This window comes from Vidua macroura, chromosome 15, assembly GCF_024509145.1.
Source record: "Vidua macroura isolate BioBank_ID:100142 chromosome 15, ASM2450914v1, whole genome shotgun sequence".
Taxonomy (NCBI): domain Eukaryota; kingdom Metazoa; phylum Chordata; class Aves; order Passeriformes; family Viduidae; genus Vidua; species Vidua macroura.
The window spans coordinates 17,070,007-17,095,133 of record NC_071585.1 but is presented as its reverse complement, the minus strand read 5'-3'; the positions used below and the strand labels follow the sequence as shown (position 1 = coordinate 17,095,133).

Here is a 25,127-nt window from a genome sequence, read left to right as displayed (position 1 = left end):
TTTCCCGGCTGGCAGGAGCTGGATGTTCGCTGCTCTTCCCCTCGCTCACTAGATGGCACAACACTGGAGCTCCTGAAGGGCTCTCTGGCTCTTTTCCCTGCATTTGGCTCTCCTTGGCATCCCTTCCACCAGATCTCTGCTTCTCCTCGGGGTTTCAGTGCTTTTCCAGCCTTGTCCTCAGGCGTTTCCCTGGGCTCCCCCATTTGAGGGCTCTGCATCCCCTGTGTGGGTTCTGCTCTCCCTGGGCAGGATGGGCGCTGCCTGCTGCCAGCCTGGCTGTCATGGGTGGCACCTAAACCCTGCAATTCAGGGGTCACAGCAGTGGAAAATCATTCCTGGTGACAGCTGAGAATCAGAGAGATCTGGTCAAATGGGAAATCTCTGCTGGGCTGGGCTCCAGCTGTGGGGACGTGTCCTCTGTGGGGGTAGGGGCATCATTTTAGACTGATTTTTGTGAGGTGCCTCAGGGAGGATGGATGCATTTGTTCTGAACGCAGGGAGGACCAGGACATTCAGTCCCCTGGCACAATCTCCCCGTTCTGAAATGGACAAGTGAGCAGCAGCAGCAGCAGCGGGCTCTCCGTGCCAGCGTGGCTGCAGTCAGGGTTCCCTCTGCAGCCAGGGCTGATGGTGGGGCACTGCTTCCTCATCCCACCCCCTCCCTGATGCCAGGCAGACCTCAGGGACTGCCCAGCTGTGCCCAAACAGCTGGAGTCCACTTACAGCCATGCAGAAACCTATTTGTCCATCCGAGCTGAGCGATGGTTTTTCAGAAGTTGTTTGCCCTCTTGTTCTCAATTGCTCAGCTGCTCCTGACAGACACAAGGGAGAATGCACAAGCCTGGCTCTTGTGTAGGTCGTGACCTCTCCTGTGTAGTTATTTTATCACAGTTATTTTATTTTATTTGGCTTCATGAAGCTTCAGCCTCTGGTTAGGGCAGCAGGGGATGAGTGTTTATCCTGAAACTCCCCTCAGCTGCACCTGCACCACCCCAACCTCTTTGTGGGACGTGCTGCTGCCACGTCTCTGCTGTCCTGCAGCAGCATCCCCAGAGGTGTGGGCCGAGCACAGGACTCCCAGGCCACGCACAAACCCCTCCTTTGGGCTCCCTTACAAATCCTTGACAGATTCCTTGATAAATGACCAGGGCACAGCAGAGCCCGAGGCAGGCTCTGCCTCTCCACTGCTGCTTCCCAGCGTTTCTCCCTGGGGAGGTGATCTGGTCAGCATGCAAAGCCACTCTCCACTCCTCTCAACAGCCCTCATAAGACTCGTTAATTAAGCACAGGAGCCATTCTGCAGCCTGAGCTGAGACTCTCTCCAAGCCCTGCTGGTTCCTGGGTGCTCATTAGCTGTGAGGCTGCAGCCAGTGCCTGGTGCTGCCAGGGCCCAGCAGGGCTGGAATCCCTCCAGCAGGTCAGGGAGAAGACAATGCTGATGCCTAAGTGCTTCTCTACCTTAATTCTTCTTTTCAGACCAGAAATTGTTTTATTCCTCTCTCAATCAGCTTTCTCCATTGCTCCACATCCCAGTGTACACTCCCTCTCTTACCAGCTGCTTTGGGTGTTTTCCTCACCAGCCTCTGGAGGATTTGTGCATCTTTCAGGGCTTTTAAACTGGTAAAACTTCCTGTGCTCCAGCCTGGACACTCCACACAGCACCAGGAGCTGCAGTTGCAGATGTTGATGCTGTCCCAGGCTCTTCGTGAGCACTTCCAGCCCCAGCATCCCCCGTGAATGTCACAACGACAGAAGGAAGGGAGGATTCCACAGCTCATCTCCACACCCTCCTGCCTCCAAAGCACATCTGACCGAGCAGTGGGGACAGGGGCAGGAGTGAGGGTGATGTGCAGTAACCCAGCGCTGTGTCTGCACCCCAGCAGGCACCAGGGAACCACCAGTGGCCTGATGTCCCCTTCAGACAGCCCAGCAACCCTTCTGCAGCCACCTCTGCAGGGGCACTGTGGTCTGGGGTTGTGCTGAGGGGGAGGAGGATGAAGACGAGCCCTTGGGGAGGGGCAATAAAGCACTGGCAAACTGCCTGCACCTCCATTAATTCTCTGGGGTGGCTGTAGCAAAGTTAATAGTATTAAAAAGAGCCACATTTAAGGAGCCGCTAAGGAGTGAGATGAGTTGTTTATGATTAAATTAAATTCATATGAAAACTAATGACCTGCCAGTGTAAGCCTTGAGTAACTTTATAATGTAATTAAAAGCCCAACGGGGGAGAGAGCTGTGGTTATGCCACGTGCTGAGGAGCTGCTGGGAACACGGAGGCCGCGGGTAAGCGCCGGTGCAGAGAAGTGCCTGGGCACTGCCCTGGCTCCTCTGCTGGCACAAGGGCACAGCTGGGCACAGAGGGGGGGCTGCCAGGAGGAGAGGTGGGTGCAGTGGGTCAGCTCCTGGCTACAGGGATAGAATCATGCACTGGTTTGGGCTGGAAGGGACCTTAAAGATCATCCTGCTCCATGGGCAGCGACACCTTCCACTATCCCAGGTGTGCTCCAAGCCCTGTCCAACCTGGCTTTGGAAACTGCCAGGGATGGAACTTCCCTGGACCTGTGCCGGGCCTCAGCACGCTCAGGGTAAAGAATTCCTTCCTGATACCTAATCTTAACCCGCTCTCAGTTTGGAGCCATTCCCCTGCTCCTGTCGCTACACGCCCTTCCCAGCAGCCTCTCCACGCAGGTATGCGGCTTGTCCCAGCTCTGCTGGCCTGACCAGGACGGGCCTTTCCCCGCTCATGTCCTGCCTCCCGCAGGGATGCGGCTGCCGCCGGCCAACCCGCGGGCGCTGCTGGGACAAGAGCAGAACCACCGCGGGCTGAGGAGCGCACGCACAGGTGAGGGGCGCAAACCGCGACCCCTCCCCGGGAGGGACACCGCGCCCCCCGGAACATCTCCCCGCCGCAGCGCCGGGCTCGGGCACGGAGCGGGCGCACCGGGCGAGGCTCGGGGCCGGCCGGCCCTTTAAGCGGGCGGCGGTGGGGCCGCCCCGCCGGCCGGGATAGGCCGGGCCGGGCCGGGGCCGCCTCCCGCCCCCGGAGCGGGCGGCGCGGGGAGGCTCGGCCGCGCTGCAGCCTCCGGTCCCGGCGGCGAGCGCCAGAGCGTCCCCGCTCCCCGAGGGGCACGGCAGCGGCGATGCCCAGGCGGAGCATCGCCGAGGTGAAGGTGCTGGACGTGCAGAAGCGGCGCATCCCCAACAAGCACTATGTGAGTGCCCGAGCCCGGCCCTGGGCGAACAAAGGCCGGGCGCTGCCGGCCCCGCTCCCGCGCGGAGCTCCGGGAAGGGAGGACGGAGGAGGAGGAGGAGGAGGAGAAAGAGGGCGGCAGCGCTGCCGGGGGTGCCTCTCGCGGGTATCCCGAGGGGGTCCCGCGGTGCCCCCTGCCAGCGTGGGGCTGCCCCGCCGCTGCCCCCGGCCCCGCGGGGGATGCCCGGGGGATGCGGGCGGGGGTTGCGCGCACCGGGCAGCGGCCGCGGGCACCGCGGGGAAGCGTCCCCGCTTCTGCAGCTTGGCGCCGGGGCCGCGGGACCTGTTGGTCGCAGAGTCCCGGGGCAAAGGGACCCCCCCGGCTCCTGCTTTCTGCTCCCTGGATAGTGCTCGGTCCCTAGGAAGGATCCCTCGTGTCCCCTGCATCCTGCCCAGCCTTCCTGCGTGCTCCGGGGCATCTTCCAAACTGTTGTGGGTTTGTCTGTTTTTGAAGGTGTTTTTTTTGGTTTGTTTTTTTTTTTTTTTTTTAAATTTTTAATTTTTTTTTAAATAATTTAAACTTTGGTGTGTTTCCAAGCACCCGTGGAGAGCTTGTGGGTGAATCCTGGCAACAGCCGTAAAACAAAGACCGAAATGTTCTTCCCTCCGGTTTTGCCGTAGCCCAGGGTGACCCAGTGACACACTGTTCGTGGCACATTTGGGCCGTGCAGATGTGGTGTTTGCTCTGGCTGGAGTCAGTTGTCAGAAGAGCCAAGCTTTCAGAGCTCTTGGGAGATCAAGGGCTTCTCCAGGTCCCCTCGGCTGGTTTGTGGCGTTGAGCAACAACTGGAGGAAAGCCGAGGGCAGCCAGCTCCAGGAGGCGAGGGCAGAGGGGTCGCTCCTTGCATCAGGGATGTGGCGTGGCCGCTGCCACCCACCCCCCTTATCGCCCCTTCTTCCTGCTGCCCTGCCAGGAGCTTCAGCAGCCCTGGCCGAGCCTGGCGCCGGCTCCAGATGTGCGGTTTTCCTGCCGTGTCCATCGCAGCCTTACTCACCGCGGCTGAGCCGTGCCCCCGCTCCGGAGCAGCGCGTACGTGCGGAGCTTTGTGCGCTGCTGTTTGTCTTGGCGGACGCGGGGCTTCGCCGCCGGCTCCCGTAAGGAGGCCGGGCTGGGATGGCCCGTGCGAGCTCCTCCGCTGTCCCTTCGGCCCCTCCCGTGCCCCTCGGGAGCGGTGTCCCCGCGGCAGGGACGCGCGCCCCGCTGCCGCGCACAATCCGCTTTGCGCGCTGTCCCCGCTCGTCACGGAGAGTCGGGTGGAGTTGGGCATGGCACAAATAATCCCCGCGAGGCTGCGAAACTGGGACAGCGATGTTTTCTGCGGAGAGAGCTGGATGGCGGGGCGGTGGGTGGGGACACGGAGCAGGAGCTCCGGGAGCGCTGGGAGAGGCGGCTGCTCGGTCCGCGGCAGCCCGGCCGCTCGGCCTCCTCAGCCGATCCCTGTGCCTCCAGCCTTTCCCCGGACTTGGCTTGCGCCGCAATCCAGCAGCGGGAGCCAGCGTGGCTCGCAGAGGGCTGAGCCCAGGGAGGGGCCGGCAGCTGCCACCCCCGAGCAGCGCTGGAGTGAATGGGAGCGCTCGCCTTGCTGGAGGAATCAATAGAACCGCGCAGATTCACAAAGCCAGTTAATTATATGAAACCAAACCTTTTTTTTTTTTTTTCCCTTTTTCTTCCTGCAAAGAGAGGGAGAGGCAGCAAATCATGGCTGAATCATTTGTAGACAGTGGCTGCTGGCACAGCGCGAATCCGAGGCGACCACGAAGTGTCCGTGTCACACCTTTGCCCTCTGCCCTCTCCCATCACACGGGTGTGCTCTGCCCAGCCCTGAGGCAGCACTCCTGTCCCTGGGGAGGCTGGAGGACCACGCTGCCTTTTCCTCCTCTTGCCTCTGTGATGACCTGCCCTGCTCGGGCTGCTCTGCATCAGCCAGAGGTTTCTCTTTGCTGGACAAAGGTGTGATTGTGTTGCCACAGCACAAAGTTTATGAATTCCACTCTCCCAGAAAAGCCAGTGCTTCAAAGTCCTTGTTGCACCTGCAGTGGGGAGGGCTGGCTCTATTCAGGCTGCTGTGGTTTGCTTTTCACCTGGGTAATTGATACAACGAGAATTGTGTTGCCTGAGACAAAAAGTTGGTTGTTTTGCAGCAGGAGGCACAATATTTCCCCAAACTGCAGGGCAAGCACCCAGCAAGGCGCTGGGCAGGGTTTGGGTAGCTGGGTGCTGAGCTGAGTGTTAGGGCTCAGCTGGCGACCCTGTGCCCTCAAGCTCCACTTGTGTTTTTAAGCTTTTTTTTTCCATGGGCAATACCTGGCAGGGGCATTGAGGAATGATCCTTGTGCACGTGTTTGTTGCAGGATGCTCTGGCTCATGGCAGCCCATTTTCCAAGTGAAAAAAAAAGGGACTCCATCCTCCAGGCAGTGGCTGAGGTGACATTTTCAGTATTTTTCATCTTCAGTACCATTTCCCACACACTCCTGTGTGAAGTGATCACAGCTCAGGGATGCTGCCAGCGAGGGCTCGGGGGCCATCCTGCAAATCTGAGCAGGCAAAGTCCAAGAGTAAAGTCTAAAAATAATCATTGTGAGAGACAGAAGAGCAGACTGTCGTTTCTCTGGTCTGGCCAAGCCTCTGATAAATGAATGTTTATTCAGAAAAGACCCAAAACAAAGCCATAGTAGAAACAGACTGAATTTTCCTTCAAAGGACTTCATGCGAGGCCTTTTTATAGTATTGTGTTTGTTATTCTCGAGTAGAAGCCCTAAAATAAAGCTTTTTCCTACTAAATCCAGATTTGGTTTTCTTTCCCTTGGGCAAGCTTCAGGATGTTTCATTTTGTTACAGCTGCAATGTGTGTGTTTTCTATGTGTTAATAGCAATGCTATTGAATTGAATCCCATCTCCATTTCTGCCTAGCAGGAACATTTCTGTAGTTATATAGGTTTAAAAAGTTGTTCTGGAGCACCATCCAAAATGATATATATCCATTCAACAGCGTGCTGTTTGGGTGGGTTAGATTTTTGGGAAAGCTGGATTGTGTTCTCACAGGACTTCCATTCCCAGCCTCCATGTACCCCTGAAAATGGGAAATTTAAACAAAGTGTGCAGCATACATTTATTTTGCAAACTCAGTGAACAAGATGGCAAAGCTTGAAACAAGGTGAAGACCTCATTAGTGGCAGCTGGGTTGTGAAAGTAATTAACAGTGCGTGGTGGAATCTGGCTAATGGGATCTACAGGCATTTTAAAACAAATTTGAGGAGAACCGCGTTCAAAAAGTGAGGGTGTTGTTACATTTTTGATGTGGAATTTGTGATGTGATGGTGTAGGTGTCTTCTCTGCTCCTGGGGGTGGTGAGGCCGTTTGTGGTTTCATTCCTCGTGTAGCCCAGCCCCACTGTGCTTATCTGGAACTGACTGTGGAGAGTTTGAATGGCAAGAGGGCAGAGCTGCCAATCCACACCTTCCCTGGTTCTTCAGTGCTTTATATTTATGAGCTGAAGGTATTTCTGAGGAGCACGTGCCCCATGGACTGCGTTCTGTGCTCCCAGCTGGAGCAGAGCTCCGTGGCCCCTGGCACGGTGTCACCTTGTACAGCTGAGCTATTCCCGTGGATTTTGGGGAGTTGTTTCTGCCCTTGTGGATCATTCTGGTTGTTTGGCTTCAAAAGGGAGACAGGGGATGACTCCTCCCCGTGCTGTCTCCCTGGGAAGGGTGACCATGCCCTTGGAATGGTGGGAATGTCCTGTGGGCAGCCGGAGGAGGTTGGCATGAGTAGTGTGAAATCTATGCAGTGCAGTGTCCCCAGATAACCAAACTAGGAGTGAGAGACAGCCAGGGGAAGCTGCAGTCTGACTCCTGGTGGCCTCTAAAGGTTTGAGGGCTTTCTCAGCATCCTCCGTGGTGTTCTGCTGCCGTATCCTGTGGTTGTGCCTTGTCTCGTCCCATTTCCTGTCAGCTGGATGATGCTGTCCCAGCGAGGCAGGCCACGGGCAGGGAATTTGGTAGGAATTTTGCCTTGTCCTCGTGCCTGGCCCTGCTCTGCTCTGGAGAGCTCACCAGGCTTTCCTGCTCACCTCTCAGCAGAGCTGAGCATGGAGCACCCTTAGCTCTGTGGGTGAAAACCAGCGCTCAGACTCAAACTCTCCTTTGTTTTTCTTCCCCAGTCATGCTTCTCAAAGCTGTCGAAAAGCTTGGAAGGGCCCAATCCTTGGCCACTGAGGCAGGAGCAGCTCCGTGGGGGAAGCTGATGCTCACGCTCGATTCCAGCAGCGAGCTGCAGCTCTGGGGCCATCCCTGGCCTCTGCCTGCCCCCAGCTCTCTGACCTTGATCCCCCACAGCTTTGCTTTGGAGGGTATCTCTGTCTTCCAGCCGTGCCTGTCGCAGTGGGAAACGGGAAACAGGAGAATCCATCCGTGTGACCTTCGGTGTGAACTGGGGCAGGCTGGCTGCTGCACGTGCTGCGTGGCTGAGGGCTCCGAGCAGGCTTTGCTGGGCTGTCCTTGGGGCTCCCAGCCTTGTGGGTGCACCCTTGCCCTCATGCTGGCAGCGTGCTGGGGCTGTGCTGTGCCCTGCCAGGCTGCACAGCAGCGTGGGGGGAAGAGGGTGCGGGTCAAAAACTCAGAGGGCAGGACTGGAGCGAGGGGAGGCGGCTGCTCTGCAGTGCTGGCTGTGTGCTCGGCCTGCCTGGGCTGCTGTGAGGGTCTGCCTGCCCTGGTGCTGCCTCCATTGCTGTTACCCAGCTCCCTGCAGCTCTGCCACAGGGCCCAGGGCAGCATCCCTGGTGCCCTGCAGCTGGAATACCTTCTCCAAGGCAGCGTGACCCTCCTCCCAGTTCCCCAGCCACAAAGCAGGAGTGAGGGGGGGTCACAAGCCGTCTGCCCACGGAGCTGGGGCTTGGCTCTCCCTCTCCTGCTCCAAGCTTTGGCATCCCGTGGCACAGAGCCCCCACCTCCCCTCCCCAGCCCCGCAGGCCTGCGGCAGCGAGGGCTGATGGAGAGGGGCCAAGCACAGCAGCTTGGTGCCAAGAACTTTCTTTGTTTCCAGCCACCTCCCTCTTTTTTTTTTCTTTTTTTTTTTTTTTTCTCTCTTTTCCTCTTACAATTTCCCACTCCCTTTTCTATATTAAACCCACTCTGGCTTGGCTGGGTTGCTCAGCTCCTTTGGTTTCTCTGCCCCTTTGGGTTTCCAAGAGGAGGGTGAGGCTCTCACATCTCCCCTCGTTTCAGGGTCGGTGTAGTGTGGGTGAAATCAAAAGTCTGATGCTTTTGACTGATGCTTTTCCTCTTTGCTGGTGAAAGATGCTTTAAATATGTGGAGTTTTCCACAGAGAGGTTTATTGTGCAGAGTCTCCCTGGACCCGAGACCACACAGGCTCCAAGCCTTTGGAAACAGCTCTGCAGACAGCTCTGCCCCTGCTGGAGGCTGTTATGTCTGGAGCTGCTGCAGGAGCTCTGCTGGAGCCTGGGGACCTTCTCTGGTGTCCCTGCCTTGCCATGGAGGTGTCTTCCCAAGTCACCATGGGGCTGCTCTCCACCCTGCCCGTGTCTGTGTGGAGGAGCTCTGGGCACAGGGATGCCAGGGAAGCTCTGGGATCCTTCAGAGCCACCCGGGGAAGGCTGAGCCGTGCCAGGAGAGCTGATGTTGGGATGGCTGAGCTGCTCCTGGGCTCCACATGGATTCTGCATGCTGCTGAGCTTGGGGTGGACTTGCAGCCTGGCTCAGCTGGGTGCCAGGCAGAGTTCCCAGGCAGCTGCCCTCTCCCACATCCTTTTTTGGGGGGTTTATGTGTGTCCCCCCCAGCCAGGATGTTGTGCAAATCTCCATGAAAAACTTTGCAAAATTCCTGTAGGAGGACAGAAGCCGAAACTGCAGGTTTTCCTCACCTTCACTCTGCCTTTTTCCTACTCACATTTAAGCAGTCCAGGCTGCTTCCCAGCTCGTCCTGGTGTGTTTATGCAGGGAGTCCAGAAGTGATTCTTCTGCGAGGTCACACAGCCTCGTGTTCAAGAACGGGAAACTGGTTCTGTTATTTTATTTTTTTTTTTTTTCAGTATCTGGTCTTAATTTCCTTGCCTGGAGTCAGCAGTTTGAATCAGCTCCTCTCTCTCTCCCCGTGCTGTTGTGTGGGATTTTATACCTCCTTGGGGAGGGCAGGATTGAGGATTTGGGAATGGCTCTGGTGCCCTGGGTCCCTCTGGGCAGTGGAAGTCACCAGGAGCCACTGCTGGGTGCAGCACCAGGGATTTCCAGCAGCCCCTGCAAAAACACTTCTGGTGGCTGACTGCTCCCAGGGCGTGCTGCTTCATTTCTTCAAGAGGAAAAGAAAGGAAAAAAAAAAAAAAAAAAAAACCCTGAAATCTCTGGCTGCCCTTTTCAGATTCGCACTGGCTTCTCATCCCCCCCGTCCCCGTGACTCCCATGGCTCTGGATGTGTCTGAGCTGGCTCCTGCAGCCTCCCAGGAGCTCTCTCCCTGCCCGGGGTGCCCTCCTGCCCAGGAGGATGTCCTGGATCTCCCTCTGGCTCTCTCCTGCTGTGAGTGTTCCCCCGGGCTCCCTCTGACAGCTCTGGTGTGCTTGGCCAGGTGCCATTTGCATTTCTTGCAGCAAACTGTCATTTTTCTGACAGTTCCCTTCCAAAGGTTTTCAGCCCCATTTTCCACCCGTTCTCCCTCTGAGAGAGGTGCTGGGGAGGGGGCAGCAGTGACAGGGTGATCCAAGCTCACTGGGAAGGCTGCAGGATCCCCTGGGCCTTTTTCCAGATGATATTTCCATTTGGGGCATTTAGTGTGACCAAGGAGAGCCTTGGGCAGTGGCTGGTGGTCCTGATGTCACACTGCTCAAAGGGTAACTTTGAAGCAGCTGGTTTGTGACCATTTCCTTGTGCTGTAGGGATCCCAAGGAGTTTGGGAGCCCAATTCCAGTGGAGCCTGTTGTACTCAGCCTTTTGCGTCTGCAAGTTTCCATTTTTTGTGAAGGATCTGTTCCATTCCTGTCCTCCAAGGGATGGGAGCAGGGTTTGGTGTTCATGAGCAATGCTCCTCTGACCTGGCATTAAACAAGATCCACCTGCAGCTCAAAAATTGTCCCTGTGCCTTCTGTAGCTGCCAGGAGTGAGGCTCCCAGGGCTGGGAGGAGGGCAGGCTGTCCTTTCCAGAGGGAAGGAGGAAGGGCAGCCACCATTCCTGGGTTTCACTGACTCAGCTCCTTCCCTTCCCTGGTGCAGACCCCACAGCTGGCCTGGGAAGGGCTGCAGATATTTGGATATTTGGGATTTGGACAGCTCAGCTGTTGGTTTTGGCCAGAGGCCCAGCCCAAACCCCCCTGGATCTGGCCACCCCCTCCCTGCTGTCCCCTCAGCTCCCCCATCCCTCAGGAATCCCTGGAGAGGGTCCAAGTGCCATCCCTGTGGGTGCACAGCCCAGCTGCAGCCCTGGGGGACCCCCCTCTCTTCTCCTCCCCATGGAAAAGCCCTGCAGGTGCTTTCTCAGTGGGATTTCTTTGAAGGCCTGTAGAAAAAGACCCATGGAATAACTGCTTCCACATGTCCTCACCCACACACGGGCTGGGAAAAAGCCTCTTCTCAGAGCAGCTGGGGGCTGAGGGGGCAGCTGATGGGGGGGGCTCCTACTGGGACAAAATTTGGGTGATTTGGGTTGCTGCTTCATGGTGGCTGCTCCTGGCAGGACACGGTGCAGTGCCAGGCCAGGAGGGGAAACTTCAGTCCAAGTGCAGTGGTTTTAAAGCTGCCTTGGTCATTGAAATTGTCTTCCAAAAGCACCTGAGGAAGGGATTTTTGGGTCTGTGGGAGCTTTAGCTCTGTGGAAACATTCACTGGGTGGCTGAGTGCACTGTTCAAACCTCTCCAAACCTGCACTTGTTGTTAGGTGAGGGGAGCACCAGAGTTGTGTTTTCTGGGTTTGTTTTTTTGTTTTTTTTTTTTAAATTTCTGAGACAGCAGGGACTGGATTAGATACTGGGGAGAGACCAAGATGTGGGATGGGGCTGTTGGAAGGACGAGGAATATCCACCAGGAGAGAGGAAGGTGGCTGTGCCCAGGTTTTACAGATGCTGAGGAGCTTCTGTTCCTGTGGGTTCCCCCATCTTCTCTGCTTTCCCTAAGCAGGTTGAGGAGATACCCCTGGAGACCTTTCTGCTGTTGGAAAGGGATGTGCAAGAACCTCTTCTTCCTGACCCCTGGGAGAGCTGCATTTCAGCAAAACAGCCGTGAGCTCATCACTTAGCAGAAATGCTGCTTCCCTCAGCTGCAGGGAAGCCTGGTGTGCCCTCAGACCTCGTGGCTTCATTACCCTGAAGAGCTCTGAATGACTTTGGCTCGAGCATATCCACATCCTGATTAAAATCCCAGTCTAATAAGCTGTTGACTCCAAATAAAGGCAGGGTAGGAATAAACAGTGAAGGAAAGTTGGCTCCTCCTGCTGCCCCAGTGGAAGGCTCTGTGCAGGCAGGCAGCCAGCGGTGATATAACCCCGAGGAGTGCTGGGGACTGCTGAGAAAGCTGGGCTATCAGCTGAGCTCCCAGCCCACATGAGCTCATGCTGGCCCAGCAGCAAGTCCTGGGGAGAGGGCAAAGGAGTTTGAACCTGTGCTAACACCAGGTTAACCCCTGGTTTGCTGGAGGGGTGCTTGCCTCCCTTGGAGCACGGTGTGGTCCTTCCAGGCCTCCACAGCTGGAGCAGATGTTGTCTTGGAGAATCCATCTGTGTTCCTTGTGCGAGGAAATGGGGGCCGTGCATCTCAAAATAAGAGTTTGGGAATGAAAGCAGAGCAGGGAATGGCTCCAGACTGGGTTTAGATGGCATATTGGGTGGGGATGTCCTGGCACAGGGTGCCCAAAGCAGCTGTGGCTGCCCCTGGATCCCTGGCAGTGCCCAAGGCCAGGTGTTTGATCACCCTGGGACAGTGGAAAGTGTCCCTGCCATGGCAGAGGGTGCCACTGGATGATCTTTAAGGTCCCATCCAACCCCAAATCAACAAAAGTGGACCTTGAATTACTGGTTTGAAAGCAGGCAAGTTCTGCATTTCAGCAATATGAACTTCATCCCTCTTGCTGCCTCATTTTCTGCCTCAGTTTGGGAGTGATTCCACTGGGAAGAGTTTGTCACCCCTCGGGAGTGTCCTCACCGTGGTGGCTCAGGCTGTGTCAGCCCTCTGAGCAGCAGGGTGAGGTTTGAGGTAGATTTTCAGTACAGGATTTGAGAAGGGTTTGATAAACTCAAATAGCTGAGTGTTGTGCTATCCTGGTGTTTGAGTTTGGATGTTGGTCACATTCCAGAATCTGGAAAAATGGGTGTCTCAGTGGGGAAAACCTTGTGAAGCTCCTGAGGGATTCTAAATAACAAAACATCAGCTTTTAAGAGCCTTGATGCTTGATTTTGCTAGCAGAAGTTCCCTTCACCTGGGCTTCTGAACGTTTTGGTCCTTCTTCAAGGAACTGATAACTTGAATTTCTGGTGGAAATAAGGACTTGAGTTAGGAGGGAAAAAAACACCCTCGGTTCTGCTCAGTCAATCTGTTACCAATTTGAGATTTGTATCACTTGGGTGTTACACTGGCACCTAACCAAGGGTTATCTCTGCTTTCTGTGAAACACACCAGAGGACATTAGATCAGGAATTGCCTCATCCTGCGATGTGCTTGTTGTCCTTCACAGAAGAATTAATGATGAAACGGGCTGGGTTTGGTGTTTTGCTTTGCGTTCATCCCCGGTTAAAGCCTGGTCATGGGCTCTGTGAATAACCTGCAGTGACTGGGGCTGATGGGGTGGCATTTCAAGGATCAGCACGCTGATTTCCACCCCAGCAAGGGCAAGAAACCCAAACCCGAACAGGTGGAGTTTCTGACCCTGGGGGGTTTGAGCTGTTGCAGTCCCAGTTGCAGCAGCCAGGCTGGTGCAGGTGGATCCCAGCATCAGATTTGGTGCTGCAGCTCTAAATGGGGTTTAGTTATTAACTCCTGTGTCTGGAGGGATTTGTGCTGTGTTCTTACACACTTCACATTCAAGCTGTGCCCCTCTCCAGGGCCACAGAGCTCAGTTCACCACCAGAAATAAACATTTGGTTAAGCTGCAGCAGTGAGGGTCAGTAATTTAGGCTTACCTATGTTGTGGTGTTGCTGAGTTGATCTGAAGTGTTCCCCTGGTTGTCACCCAGCAGTGGGGGCTGCGCTGGCAGCTCTTTGGGTTGTGGTGGGGGTTTTTTTGGGTGCTGATTTCTGCCTCTGTTCCCTCCAGGTGTACATCATCAAGGTCACCTGGTCCAATGGAGCCACAGAGGTCATTTACCGGCGGTACAGCAAGTTCTTCGACCTGCAGGTAGGGAAACCTGGGCACCCTGGGCTCTGCCTGGGGGGGATGAGAGGCTGAGCTCACTTGGGCTCTTGGCTCCTGCTTGATCTGTGCAATTGCTGGGGTTGTTATTGGGGGGAGGGGGTGTTTGCTTTTGGGGAGGATTTTGTTAGAGTTAGGTCCAAACTCCATTCCTGCGGCTTTCCCAGCTGCTGTCACAGCAAAGCAGGGCTGCCACTGGGAAGGATTTGATTCCCTGGGGCAGGGCTTTGGGAAGTGCCCGCTCCCCCTGGCAGCCCAGAGGGCAGCTGGCAGCAGCTGCTTTGGTACCTGAAGGGAAAGATGGACAGGAACTTTTTACAGAAGCATGAAGAGACAGGACAAGGGGGAATGGCTTCAGACTGAGAGAGTGGGTTAAGATCAGATACCAGGAAAAAATCCCTCCCTGTGAGGGTGGGGAGGCCCTGGCACAGGGCGCCCAGAGAAGCTGTGGGTCCCTGGATGCCTGGAAGTGTTCAAGAAGAGGTTGGATGGAGCTCTGGGCAAGCTGCTGTGGTAGAAGATGTCCCTGCCCATGGCGGGGTGTTGGAACTAAATGATCTGTAAGGTCCCTTCCAGCCCAGGCCATCCCATTATTCTGATTTAATTCCCTCCTGGTGCAGGAGGGAGCCAGGAGGAAAATGGAAGTGGGAGAGAGGAGGCTGGAAAGGCAATTGGGACAGGCTGGGCTGCAGGAAACCCAAGGCAGTGCTCTGGGTGAGCAGGCAAAGGGTGTTTTCCACCTCCTCCTTGGTGGAGATGAGCCAAGGGGTCTGGCTGGGCTTTATGAGCCAGAACACAAACTGTGCTCTGGAACAGGCTCTGTGCAGAGGAGAAAAGAAAATGCACAAAGGGATCTCTGGGCTGGCAGCATCTGCCAGAGGGGCCACTGGAATGCCCTTCCTGGGCTGTTTGTGGCACCAGGGGAGGAGCTGGGCACCCTCAGCCCCCAGAACCCTCTCATGTGAGGCTGAGCATCACCGTGGGCTGGATTCCAGAGGGGAAGGAGAAAGCTGGGACCTCTGCACGCAGACACAAATACACGGCTGAAATTCCAGCCTGGCCAGCAGAGCGAGCCCCTGGGAATGGAGATGGCTTTCCCAGGTTCAGCTGGCTCCTGCAAAGTCTGGGATGGGGGCAGATGCTGCTCACAGCAGTGCTGGCCTGTCCCCTGCCCAGCAGGGACACCTGCAGCAGCCCTGTGGCTGTGAGCACGCCGAGGTGACAGCTCTGGCAGCACCCTGGGTGTCCCTGCCCTGCCCTGTGCTGCTGTCACACAGCCCCAGCCCCAGGGAGGGTGGCCCAGGCAGTGCTGGTGCAGGCAGGGGTTAAGCTGTGAGCAGCTGCTTGTGTAACCAAGGAAATATTAAAGTAAATAAATAAGGAACAGCTGTTGGGCAGCAGCCAGGGCTGGAAGGAAATGGAACTCGTGCTTCCTTCTCTGCAGCATCTCGTCTTCATGGTGCTCCACGCTGCTGGCCAAGCTCATTCTGCTGTCTGCTGCAAGGGGGGCACGGTTTTTGGGGTGTCTGTGCCTCCAGCTGGGTTCCCTGGGCTGGGATGTGGGGAATCCTGGCTGTGCTCCCTCCCCTCCATCCTGGCTGGAGCTGTGCACGCTCCTGAGGTGGGAAACGTCACCACTGGAGCCAGACACTCTGCAAAGCACCTTTAGAAGCAGAGATACTTTATAAATTCATGTAGATATGTATCGTGGTGGAGGTGGGAAAGTTTAAAGCAAACATCTCTGCCCTTCTCCGTTCCCTGCAGCTTTTTCTTAAAAAAAAAAAAAGTAAAAATAATTATAACAACCACTCCTTTTTGGCTGTGTTGAAAGAATGAAAGAAGCTGTGGTTTTTCCCTTCCTTCCCCCTTATCACACATGCTTCCTGGTGTCCTTAATTTAAACTTGTGGTGCAGGACAGTGGAAATTGGATTGAGAGGCGAGGAGTGAAACAGATCCTCTGAGCACAGTGGAAAAAAATGCTTTAGGTAGGTTTGGTAGCACTGACTGGTGCCATTGCTGGAGGCCTTTCTTGTGTGACTCTTGGATGATTCTGTGCCAATTTTAGCTCTTCAGGCAGAAGTTTTCCATGCTGGAAATTATTCATTCCTCTGGTTATTTAAAAAAAAAAAAGGAAAATTCCACACAGCCCCCGACAAAATTAGTGTGGGACCAAAACGGTTCAGCTGCTTCTGAAAGCAGCAAGCGGGGAAAATATTTTTCCCAGGTCCAGTTCTGATGATCTTTTTGATGTGCTGGAGGAAGAATTGGAAATTTGAGTCGCAGGTGAGCTCTGTGTCAAGAATCTGTCTTTCATGTTATCCAGGGAAAATCCATCCAGATTTATTCACGCTCACAGCCTTGAGCAATCCCAGTACATGCATGTTTGGGTCGGGATATTTGTTCATTTAATATCAGTGTTCCCAGTGGCTCTGGCTGCACTTTCCATGCTCCTGTCAGAGGCTGAGCAGGGTTTGTTTTTGCAAGAGCAGGGAAAAGGTTGGTGCACCCTCCTTGGCTGTCAGTGGCTGTTCCTTGGCAGGGACGTGGACGCTTCTGGATCCAAGTGGGAAGAGGAGCTTGGTGGGGCTGAGCCTGGGCTGAGGAGATGCTGCAGCTCCGTGTGAGTGGCTGGGGAGTTTCTCCTGATATTCCCAGAGGGGCCACAGCTGAATCATTTGTCACCTTCCATTGTGGCTAAACGATTATTTCAGGAGCAGGGCCAAGGAAAACACGAGCACGATAAGTGCTGACAGCAGAGCCACGGGGCAAAGTGTCCTCCCCTCCCCAGGCAGGCAGGAAGGACACTCCAAACACAAACTGAACCAGGAGTGAAGCCTGAAGTCTGCTGGAGTCTGACTCCACAGAATCCTTGAGCTTGGAAAAGAGCTCCAAGATCAGAGTCCTGGCTCTGCCCCATCCCCACCTTGTCACCTCCGGGTGACACCTCCAGGGATGGGGATCCAAACCTCCCTGGGCAGTTCCAAGGCCTGAGCACCCTTTCCATGGGGAAATTCCTGCTGCTGTCCACCCTGAGCCTCAAGACCGTTCTCTTTCCTCCTGTCCCTGTTCCTGGGAGCAGAGCCCGACCCCCCTGGCTGCCCCCTGGCATGTTTCAGGGCTGCCCTTCTTTGGGAGAGGTTGTTCCTTCCTGTCAAATCCTTCAGTCTTGTCCCAGCTGGAGCTGCAGCAGAGGGTGATGCTCTGTGGCTGCTTCTCTGCACAGAACTTTAATTTTGAGGCCAGGGCTGGAGACACAACACAGGCTGGGCTAAACGTGCTTGCTGCACAATTCAGGGACAATTCCTTTGCACAATTCCTTTGCCCTGGAGCAGCTGCGTTCCCCATGCTGGGATGAGCACTGTCAAAAGCCACCTTGCTGGTCCCAGTGATGCCACAGCTTCCAGCCAGGAGCATTTGAGGCTTTGCCCGAGTCCTGTGGCCTTGCAGAGCCCTTCCCTTTGCTGTCCTTGGTAGCCAAGCCTGGCCCTGTCCTGCAGAATTCCAGGTTTCCAGCTCGTGGCTGCAGCAGCCTTTCCAAGCACCACCACCCTGCCTTTCTCTTCCAAGGGTGGCAGGACCTCCTCTTTCTGCCAGCTTGCCTGTTGCCATTCCTTGTGCCACACCAGGGCCATTCAGTGTCCCACAGGAGGCTGTCACCTCTCTCTGGGGGCTGGTGACCAGTGCTCACCCCTCAGCTGAGCCAAGCCAGCAGTTCAGGCAGATCTGATCCCTTGGGAAGTGCTCAGCTCGTGCCTTTTCCTGCTCTGGGGTCACCATTCCAGGTGCTGAAATCAGGGGGAGAGTTCTTAAGCTGAGGATCAGCTCCACCTCGTGCTCCCTGCAGGAGCTCAGGGAGCTGAGCAGCTCAGGAGGGGTTTGCTCTGCAGATCCTCTACCTCTCCTCCTCGTTTTCTCTGGGAGTATTTTCTGTCACGTGGCAATTTACACGAGGGCAGCTTTTTAGGAATGAAGGAAGATAAAATTGTAATCCTGAAGTTTAAAACCCGGTGTAACTGTAGGATTTGTAGTAAATTTGTAACTCCAAATGCTAAACTCGGTTCTGCATAAATCCCTTGGCTGGAGGAATGATTTCCTTCCAATAGGACTGAGGCTCTTTCACAACACTCACTATTCCAGATGTGAGCTGCTGGCAGCAGATGGATGCTGTTCCTAAGAAATAAAGGGAATGGGATTGGTGCTTGCAGGGATGCTGGGAATGTCAGCTGGCATGGAAGGTGATCAGGCATGGGAGTGGCTTCTGTGGTGGGCACAGGGAGAGGAGCAGGGTCTGGTCCTGCCTGGGAGATGCTGCCAGCCCTGCCAGAGGTGGAGAAGCCGTGCAGTGACTGAGGGCTGCCCTGTGGGATGCTCCCCGTGGGAGGAGCCTGACGAGTTCCTTAGAAGGATCCTCTTGAAACCGCTGGCTGCAAGGAGTGGCACTGCTGGTTAGGGAACAGATTCTGGCTGGTCTCTTGTGGTTTCTTGTGGAAACCCCCAGAAAGAAACATTTTTTCCCCCGTTTGTCATTCTGAGTTCACCAGGCACGGCTGGCAGTCACTTCAGCTCTTCATGTGATGGAGAGCCACTGCTGTCGTGCTGCACTCCTAAAACATCCCAAACCCAGCCCTTTTACACCCTTCCTGCTATTGCCAGCCCCTGTGCTCTCCACATGGAGCCCTACTCCATGTCCTCAGCATCTTCTGCCTTTTGGCTGCAGCCACGTCCTCGGAATCCCAGAATTATTGAGGTTGGAAAAAAAATCTCTGATACCATCAAATCCAAGCTGTGCCCCATCCCCACCTTGTCCCCAGCCCAGAGCTCTGAGTGCCACCTCCAGCCCTTCCTGGGACACTCCAGGGATGGGGATCCAAACCTCCCTGGGCAGTTCCAGGGCCTGAGCACCCTTTCCATGGGGAAATTCCTGCTGATGTCCACCCTGAGCCTCAAGACCATTCTCTTTCCTCCTGTTCCTCTTCCCTGGGAGCAGAGCCCGACCCCCCTGGCTGCCCCCTGGCATGTTTCAGGGCTGCCCCTCTTTGGGAGAGGTTGCCCCAAGGCTTTTCCCCTTGCTGTCAAATCCTTCAGTCTTGTCCCAGCTGGAGCTGCAGCAGAGGGTGATGCTCTGTGGCTGCTTCTCTGCACAGAGCTTTAGTTTTGAGGCCAGGGCTGGAGACATGACATAGGCTGGGCTAAACGTGCTCTCTGCACAATTCAGGGACAGAAAAACTGAGAATTTGAAACAGCATTAAAATTGGCTCTGGGTCTCCCTCCCATTCCTGTCTGTCTGTGCATCCAGTGTGTTTCCCAGTTCTCTTGTTTGTCCAATATGTTTAACAACTCCTTCAGGTTCTTTGCTGGAAAATTTCAGCTTTGACCCACCTGGAGCTGTGTCATCTTGGAGAGAGTCCTGCCGCCCTGGGGCCAACAGCTTTGTGTGGAACACCGAAAAATAAATAGTCTGTTGAAGTGGTGCCTACTTCCATGAGAAAATTGGCAGCAGGCAGTGGCCTGTGCCTGCCATCTCCACGTGGAACAGAGCCTGGTCCTTCTGGAGGGGGTTCCTCACCTGTTGTGTGCACACAGGCGCCAGGCAGAGGCAGGGAGAGGGGAAAGTCTGTGTCTCGGGGAGTCAGAGAGGTTCTGAGTAATCCACCACATTGAATGGGCTCTGAAGACTGGAGCTGGCACACAAAGAGGAATTGTTCTCATCCGCTTGTTTCAGGCAGTTGGAGGCCTGAAAAATTAAAATGAGCCTCTTGCTTCCATTACTGTGAGCTCAGAGCTTGCCTTCCTCTGTCTCCTTCCCTTCCTCCTCCACTTTTCCCTCCTCCTCCATCATTTAAGCCAGGCTCCTGGCAGGAGTTCTCAGAGGTGAAGTGAGTGTTATCTTAATCCTGCTGATGTGGAGAGCAAAGAGCAGCCCTGCTGAGTAACGTGCCCGCAGCAGCACAGGGCTCCAGCAGGTGGGAATGCCAGCCTGGATTCACCCCTCTCCTGGGTCATGCCTGATCTGGGCGGCCTCTTTGATGGCAAAGCCCTGAGACAGCTCAGCCAGGCTGTGGCTGCAGGAGCTGCAGGGTTTTGTGTGTCCAGGGATGGTAAACAGGGCTCTCTCAATAGTTCTTTCGTAACAGGAATCTTATTTCAACACTTTGGGGATTTCTTTTTTCCCTTCAGGGTTTATGGAGTTCAGCAGAATTCTGAGCAGTTGTGTGTGCAATGAACTTTGTGGTTTCACCCTCCCACAAAAATAAATCAGCAGGATCTCGCTCTCAGGCAGTTGGATCAGGAAAGGCAGGCCCTGCGTGACTGAGGACAGGGAAAAACCCACGGCTTCCTCCAGCCAGGCTCCTGCTACAAAGCACCAGCAACTGCTTTGTCCTCTGTGCCCAGACTGCACCCAGAGCCACGGGCTCAAACACCACTTGCAGAAGTGTAGGAATAGTGAATTCCCATCCTGGAACTCAGGAGGAGGAGGAACACTTTCCATTAAATAAGGGCTCCTTCTGTTTGCAGAAGGAACAGCCGGTATTTTTCCAGCAGTGCATCAAAGACCTTCATCACTCTCCTCCTCTCTCCCTCCACAAAGAACATGCACAGTCCAATGCACTTCAGCCTAGTTAAAAGTTGGCTCCCTAATGTTTTCTCTCTCCAAATGTCTCCCATTTATAGCGTTCCAGCCCTTGGCAGCAGCAGCCAGCGCATTCCCGAGCGTGCCAGCGCCAGGCGGGTCAGGGACTTAGCGTGGGCTCAGCTGGCACCCCCTCCTTGCCTGGCAGGCGAGGCTGTGCCTGCCCCTGGGGATCAGCAGCCCGGATTCCCTGGAGTGGTGCTGGGTGAGCATTCCCAGGCCAGCACACAGCCAGGGCACGCAGCAGTGCTGGGCAGGAGAAACCATCTTCAGTTCCTGGAGCAGTGCCGGGAATTCCATGGCTTATTCCAGGCTGGGAACAGCTCTCCATGGTTCCTGACTTATTCCAGGCTGGGAGCAGCGCTCCATGGCTCATTCCAGGCTGGGAACAGCTCTCCATGGCTCATTCCAGGCTGGGAACGGCTCTCCATGGCTCCATGGCTCATTCCAGGCTGGGAACAGCTCTCCATGGCTCATTCCAGGCTGGGAACAGCTCTCCATGGCTCATTCCAGGCTGGGAACAGCTCTCCATGGTTCCTGACTTATTCCAGGCTGGGAGCAGCTCTCCATGGCTCATTCCAGGCTGGGACCAGCTCTCCATGTCTCCATGGCTCATTCCAGGCTGGGAACAGCTCTCCATGGTTCCTGACTTATTCCAGGCTGGGAACAGCACTCCTTAGCTCTTGGCTTATTGCAGGCTGGGAACATCACTTCATGGCTCATTCCAGGCTGGGACCAGCTCTCCATGGCTCATTCCAGGCTGGGAGCAGCTCTCCATGGCTCCATGGCTCATTCCAGGCTGGGACCAGCTCTCCATGGCTCATTCCAGGCTGGGACCAGCTCTCCATGGCTCATTCCAGGCTGGGACCAGCTCTCCATGGCTCATTCCAGGCTGGGACCAGCTCTCCTTGGCTCTTGGTTTGTCCCAGGCTCCTCTCCCTGTCGCAGTGTGCAGCCCGGTGTGTTGTGAGTCCATCTCCGCCTGTTCCCTTCGGATGGAGCCTGGTTCCCAGCTCAGCCAAGGCAAAGGAGGGCTGGCTCCTGAGCCTCTCCTCTGTTCATTCATCCCTCCTGGCACCCCTGCTCTCCTTCCCTCTGGAAACTTGGCAGGGACAGCGCTCCCAGCCCTGCGGGGAGCACATCCCAGGGGAAGCATGGCAGGGTCTGATCCGGGGGGGAGCCTGAGAGAAAGGAGCCAAAAAGATGGGAGGGATAAAAGTCCCATCCCTTGGGGCTTGTGCTGACAATCCAGTGTGGATTTTTTGGGGGAAGTCTTTGGATATTGCAGTGGTTAAAGGTTTTCCTGGTTCCTCTCTCCCTGAGCCAGGGCTGAGCTGATGCCCTTCCCCTCCCCAGCTACTTATCCTTGGAAAAGCTCTGGGAATTCAGCTCCTCCTTCCTGCCAGGGCCCTGGTGGCCCCTCTGCTGCCCCCTGCCATGGAGTCTGTCCCTGGGGGGGTGCCTGCCTGTGCCCTGGGGGCTTGGTGAGGTTTTGTGGGTCTGGGCTGATGTGAGACCCAGCGTCTCCGTGTGCTTTTGATCAATCCAGCACAGCCACTTTGCTGGTGGAAAGACCTGCAATTTATATCATGTGGCAGCAGCCCTGGATCCAAAATGAACCAGTTTCAAGCTGATTGATGCTGCCTGGGGAGAAGCTGAGGACGGGGAGCAGTAAATCAGTGTGAAGGAGTGCTGTGTCTCAGTGAAATGGCCAGGACCTGCTTCTATTGTTAAATCCTCCTGGTACAGCACAGACTGCTCTGAGCACCTCCCACACACCCTGGGCAGCCAAGAAGTGGATCTGTGCACTTGGATGGGGAGTGGGAGACAGAAATGAGAGCTGGGCTTGTCCTGCCCTTGCAGGGGAAGGTGATGAAGCTGAAGGGACAAGGTGTTTCCCCATGCTCCCGATTCCTCACTCCTTTCCCATCCCTTTCAGAGGCTCTCACGGGGCTGCCAGGCTGCTGTAAATCACTGCTCCTGTGCTTTTGGTGAGGGATTTCTGGCAGTTTGGGGTCCCCTGGCAAAGGGCTGTGAACCTCTGCAGGGATCTCCTGTGGGGCCTGGGCACAGGGGAACAATTTAACCTCTTCTTTTGCTCCATCCAATAAGTGATGCTCCTTTTTCCTCGCTTCCCTTGCGTGTTTTTCCCATTATCCAGCGTGCCCTGGGGCTTGCCTGTCTCCTCAATCCCATCACTGGGTGCAGCACAGACTTCTCCTGGGTGTGAGGAAGGGCTGGATCCCTCAGCTGGAAGAGGGGAAGAGCTCAGGATCTGCCCTTCCCCTGTGACTCACAGCTTCCAGTGGGGAGGGGACCTTGCAGCCAGAAAATGGAGAGGGGAAAACGTGATGTGGTGGCCACGTGGGTGGATGCTGCAGGGCTCCGTGGTGCCATGCTGGCTCCAGGGTTTTCCTTCTGCTCATCTTCCCACCCCCAGGGTGCTGCTCTACCCCCTGTTGTGGTGACTTCCATGTTCTGCTCTTTTCTGGGATTGCAGAGTGAGCAATAACCTACCTAAAAAAAAAAAAAAAATGTCTCCAGTGGCATGGGGACATCCAGCAGTTCCCTGTGAATTCCACCTCCCAGTTCCAGCTCCCTGAGCCTTTCTGCCTTGCTGGGACCACACTTTGAGGCCCTTGCAGGAGGGGTGAGTCACTGAGTAGTGAATTATAAACGAGGTTTGTTGCTGTCTTCACCTGGCAGCGTGGAAATCAGATCTTGGAGGTGTAATTAAGGGAGGTGAATTTATTGTTTTAATACTGCCCTTGACTGAACATTGAGGGTTTCACTTGGATGTCATTTTTCACCACGTCAAATTAGCCAAACCAGGTATTTTTCAATACACCAGGTGCAGTTGTGCAACTTGTGGAGAATTCCTTGTGCTCCCATTTTCCTCTGCAGGCTGATCCTTTACCATCAACCATGGGCTGGTACTTGGCATTTCTGGAGAGGAAGAAAATCTGTTTTCGTGGCAGATTTTGAGGAATGCCTCCCTCAGCGAGGAGTTTGGGTGTTAAAAAGAGGATTTGAGACCCTTCTGGGGCTGATCCCCCGCCCCAAAGTGGCAGGAAATCAGCTTGGAATTCCTGGAGAGCCAGGAAGGGGGAGAAGGAGGTGGATGGAGGTGAGATCTTTCCCTGCCTTGGGCTGAAGGCTCAAATTCAGCTGCTTCAACTCTTGTGTGTAACCCCATTCGTGCTGGATCCCTGGCAGTGCCCAAGGCCAGGCTGCAGCACCCTGGGACAGTGGGAGGTGTCCCTGCCCTGCAGGGGTGGCACTGGATGAACTTCGAGGTTCCTTCCAGCCCCAAGCAGTCTGGGGCTCTGCGGAATCTCAGGCAGGAGAGCTCTGCCCTGGGCAGTGGAAGCTTTTTGCCCAGCTGCTTTTTGGACTCAGCTGACCTCAGCCCAAAGCTGGAGATGTGAAGCTGCCACGTGCCCAGAGCCCCCCGGTGCAGGCAGAGCCCAGCCAGCTCCCTGGGTGTGTCCCTCGTGGTTTATGGGGTGACACGGAGCTGTGGAGGCTCCGTCCCGGGGTCCCCAGGGGTGGAGGGTGTGTGCTGCCCACCCCCGTGCTCCCCATGCCAGGAGCTGCTCCCAGGCACCAGTGTGTGCCTGATGCTGCCTGTGACCTCACAGGAAATCTCTCCTGCAGTGGCAGCTGCTGACGATTTGTGTGGCCTTTTTTTTTTTTTTTTTTTTTTCCCTTCCGACCTCAGTTAATTCATTTTTTGTCGATTGCTGAGCAATGCTTCAGGTTTTCCATGAGGTTTTCACAAGGCAGCCTGTGTGATGCCATTTCCTAGTGCTGGGGAGGTCGGGCTTGCCCCTCCTGGTGATGCTGAAGTGCTCTGGGGCTCCTCACCCTGCTCAGCCGTGGCAGCTCCTGCTGCTGTGAACACCCAGCTCCCCTTGCCCGTGGAATGGGAATGGTGTGGCACCACTGGAGCCCTTCCCCAGGACCCACATCCGTGTCAGTCCAGGGCTGGGCACTGACCAGGGAAGAAGTTCTTCCCTGTGTTCAGGTGGAACTGCCTGGGCATCACTTCCTGCCCATTTCTCTCGTCTCATTCAAGACATTTGGGATCTCAGCTTGCTGCTTGTTAATCCCTCTGTCTTCTGGGCTGCTGTGGTTTGTTGTTTTTTTTTTTTTTTTTCACCCCCTGTTTGTTCAGACAGCCCTTGAGGATGCAGGGAAAGTGCCTCTTGCAGGATCTCAAAGAGACTAAACACCAGGGGCCTGTGAGCTGCTGCCAGATGTCTCTTGCCCAGACTATTGCTTGGCAGAGGTTTCCCAAAGCAGCTGATTCCAGTGCTTTGATCTGCAGGAGCACTTTGAGAAGTCCCTGGTTCCCAGCCTGGAGCTGTGACCCTCGTCCTGTCCCCACGGGGCCGGGTGCTCCCCCCTGGCAGGACCTGTGTCCCTTCCCCAGTGGGACACTGGTGAGCCCAGTTTGGAGCAGGACTCTGCTTGCCTGGCTGATGGGCAGCTGGGGGTCAGGAGGGGCACTGCAGGGCTCACCCCACATGCCTGGGGCATTCCCTGCCCGCCAGGGACGGGCTGGGGGAGCTGGGGAGGGTGGGATGAGAGCAGCCTCATCTCTGCTGGTGCTGCTCCTGCTCACAAAGAGTCTCTTGTGGCTCTGCCACCAGACTGGGAAGCCTTTTGTTGAACTCCTTTTTTTTTCCCCCGTCTTCCCTTCGAGTGGCGTCAGGAGCTGGCTCCTCTGCTCTGGATTGCAGGGGTTAGGGCAGCTCTCTCTTGCTGGACCACAGAGGAGCAGCGTGGTTTTAGGCTGAACCTCTGCCAGAGCAGAGCAAATCCCGGAATGCCAGGATGGATTGTGACCACAGAGGGTCACTGGTGCCACCTCCCTGCTCCAGCAGGGCCATCCCTGA

General features: G+C 55.5%; 1 protein-coding gene across 2 annotated transcripts in view; it reads left to right on the top strand.

Annotated features, from left to right (window-relative positions):
• The first annotated feature begins 3,082 nt into the window (after positions 1–3,082).
• Positions 3,083–25,127, top strand: part of SH3PXD2B (SH3 and PX domains 2B) — a 64,884-nt gene continuing 42,839 nt past the window's right edge. For both annotated transcript variants that reach the window (XM_053991327.1, XM_053991326.1), the window contains exons 1-2: positions 3,083–3,212; positions 13,499–13,579. In XM_053991327.1, coding sequence (XP_053847302.1) covers positions 3,141–3,212; positions 13,499–13,579 — 153 coding nt within the window. In that variant the 5' untranslated portion in view covers positions 3,083–3,140. The remainder of the gene's footprint in view (positions 3,213–13,498; positions 13,580–25,127) is intronic.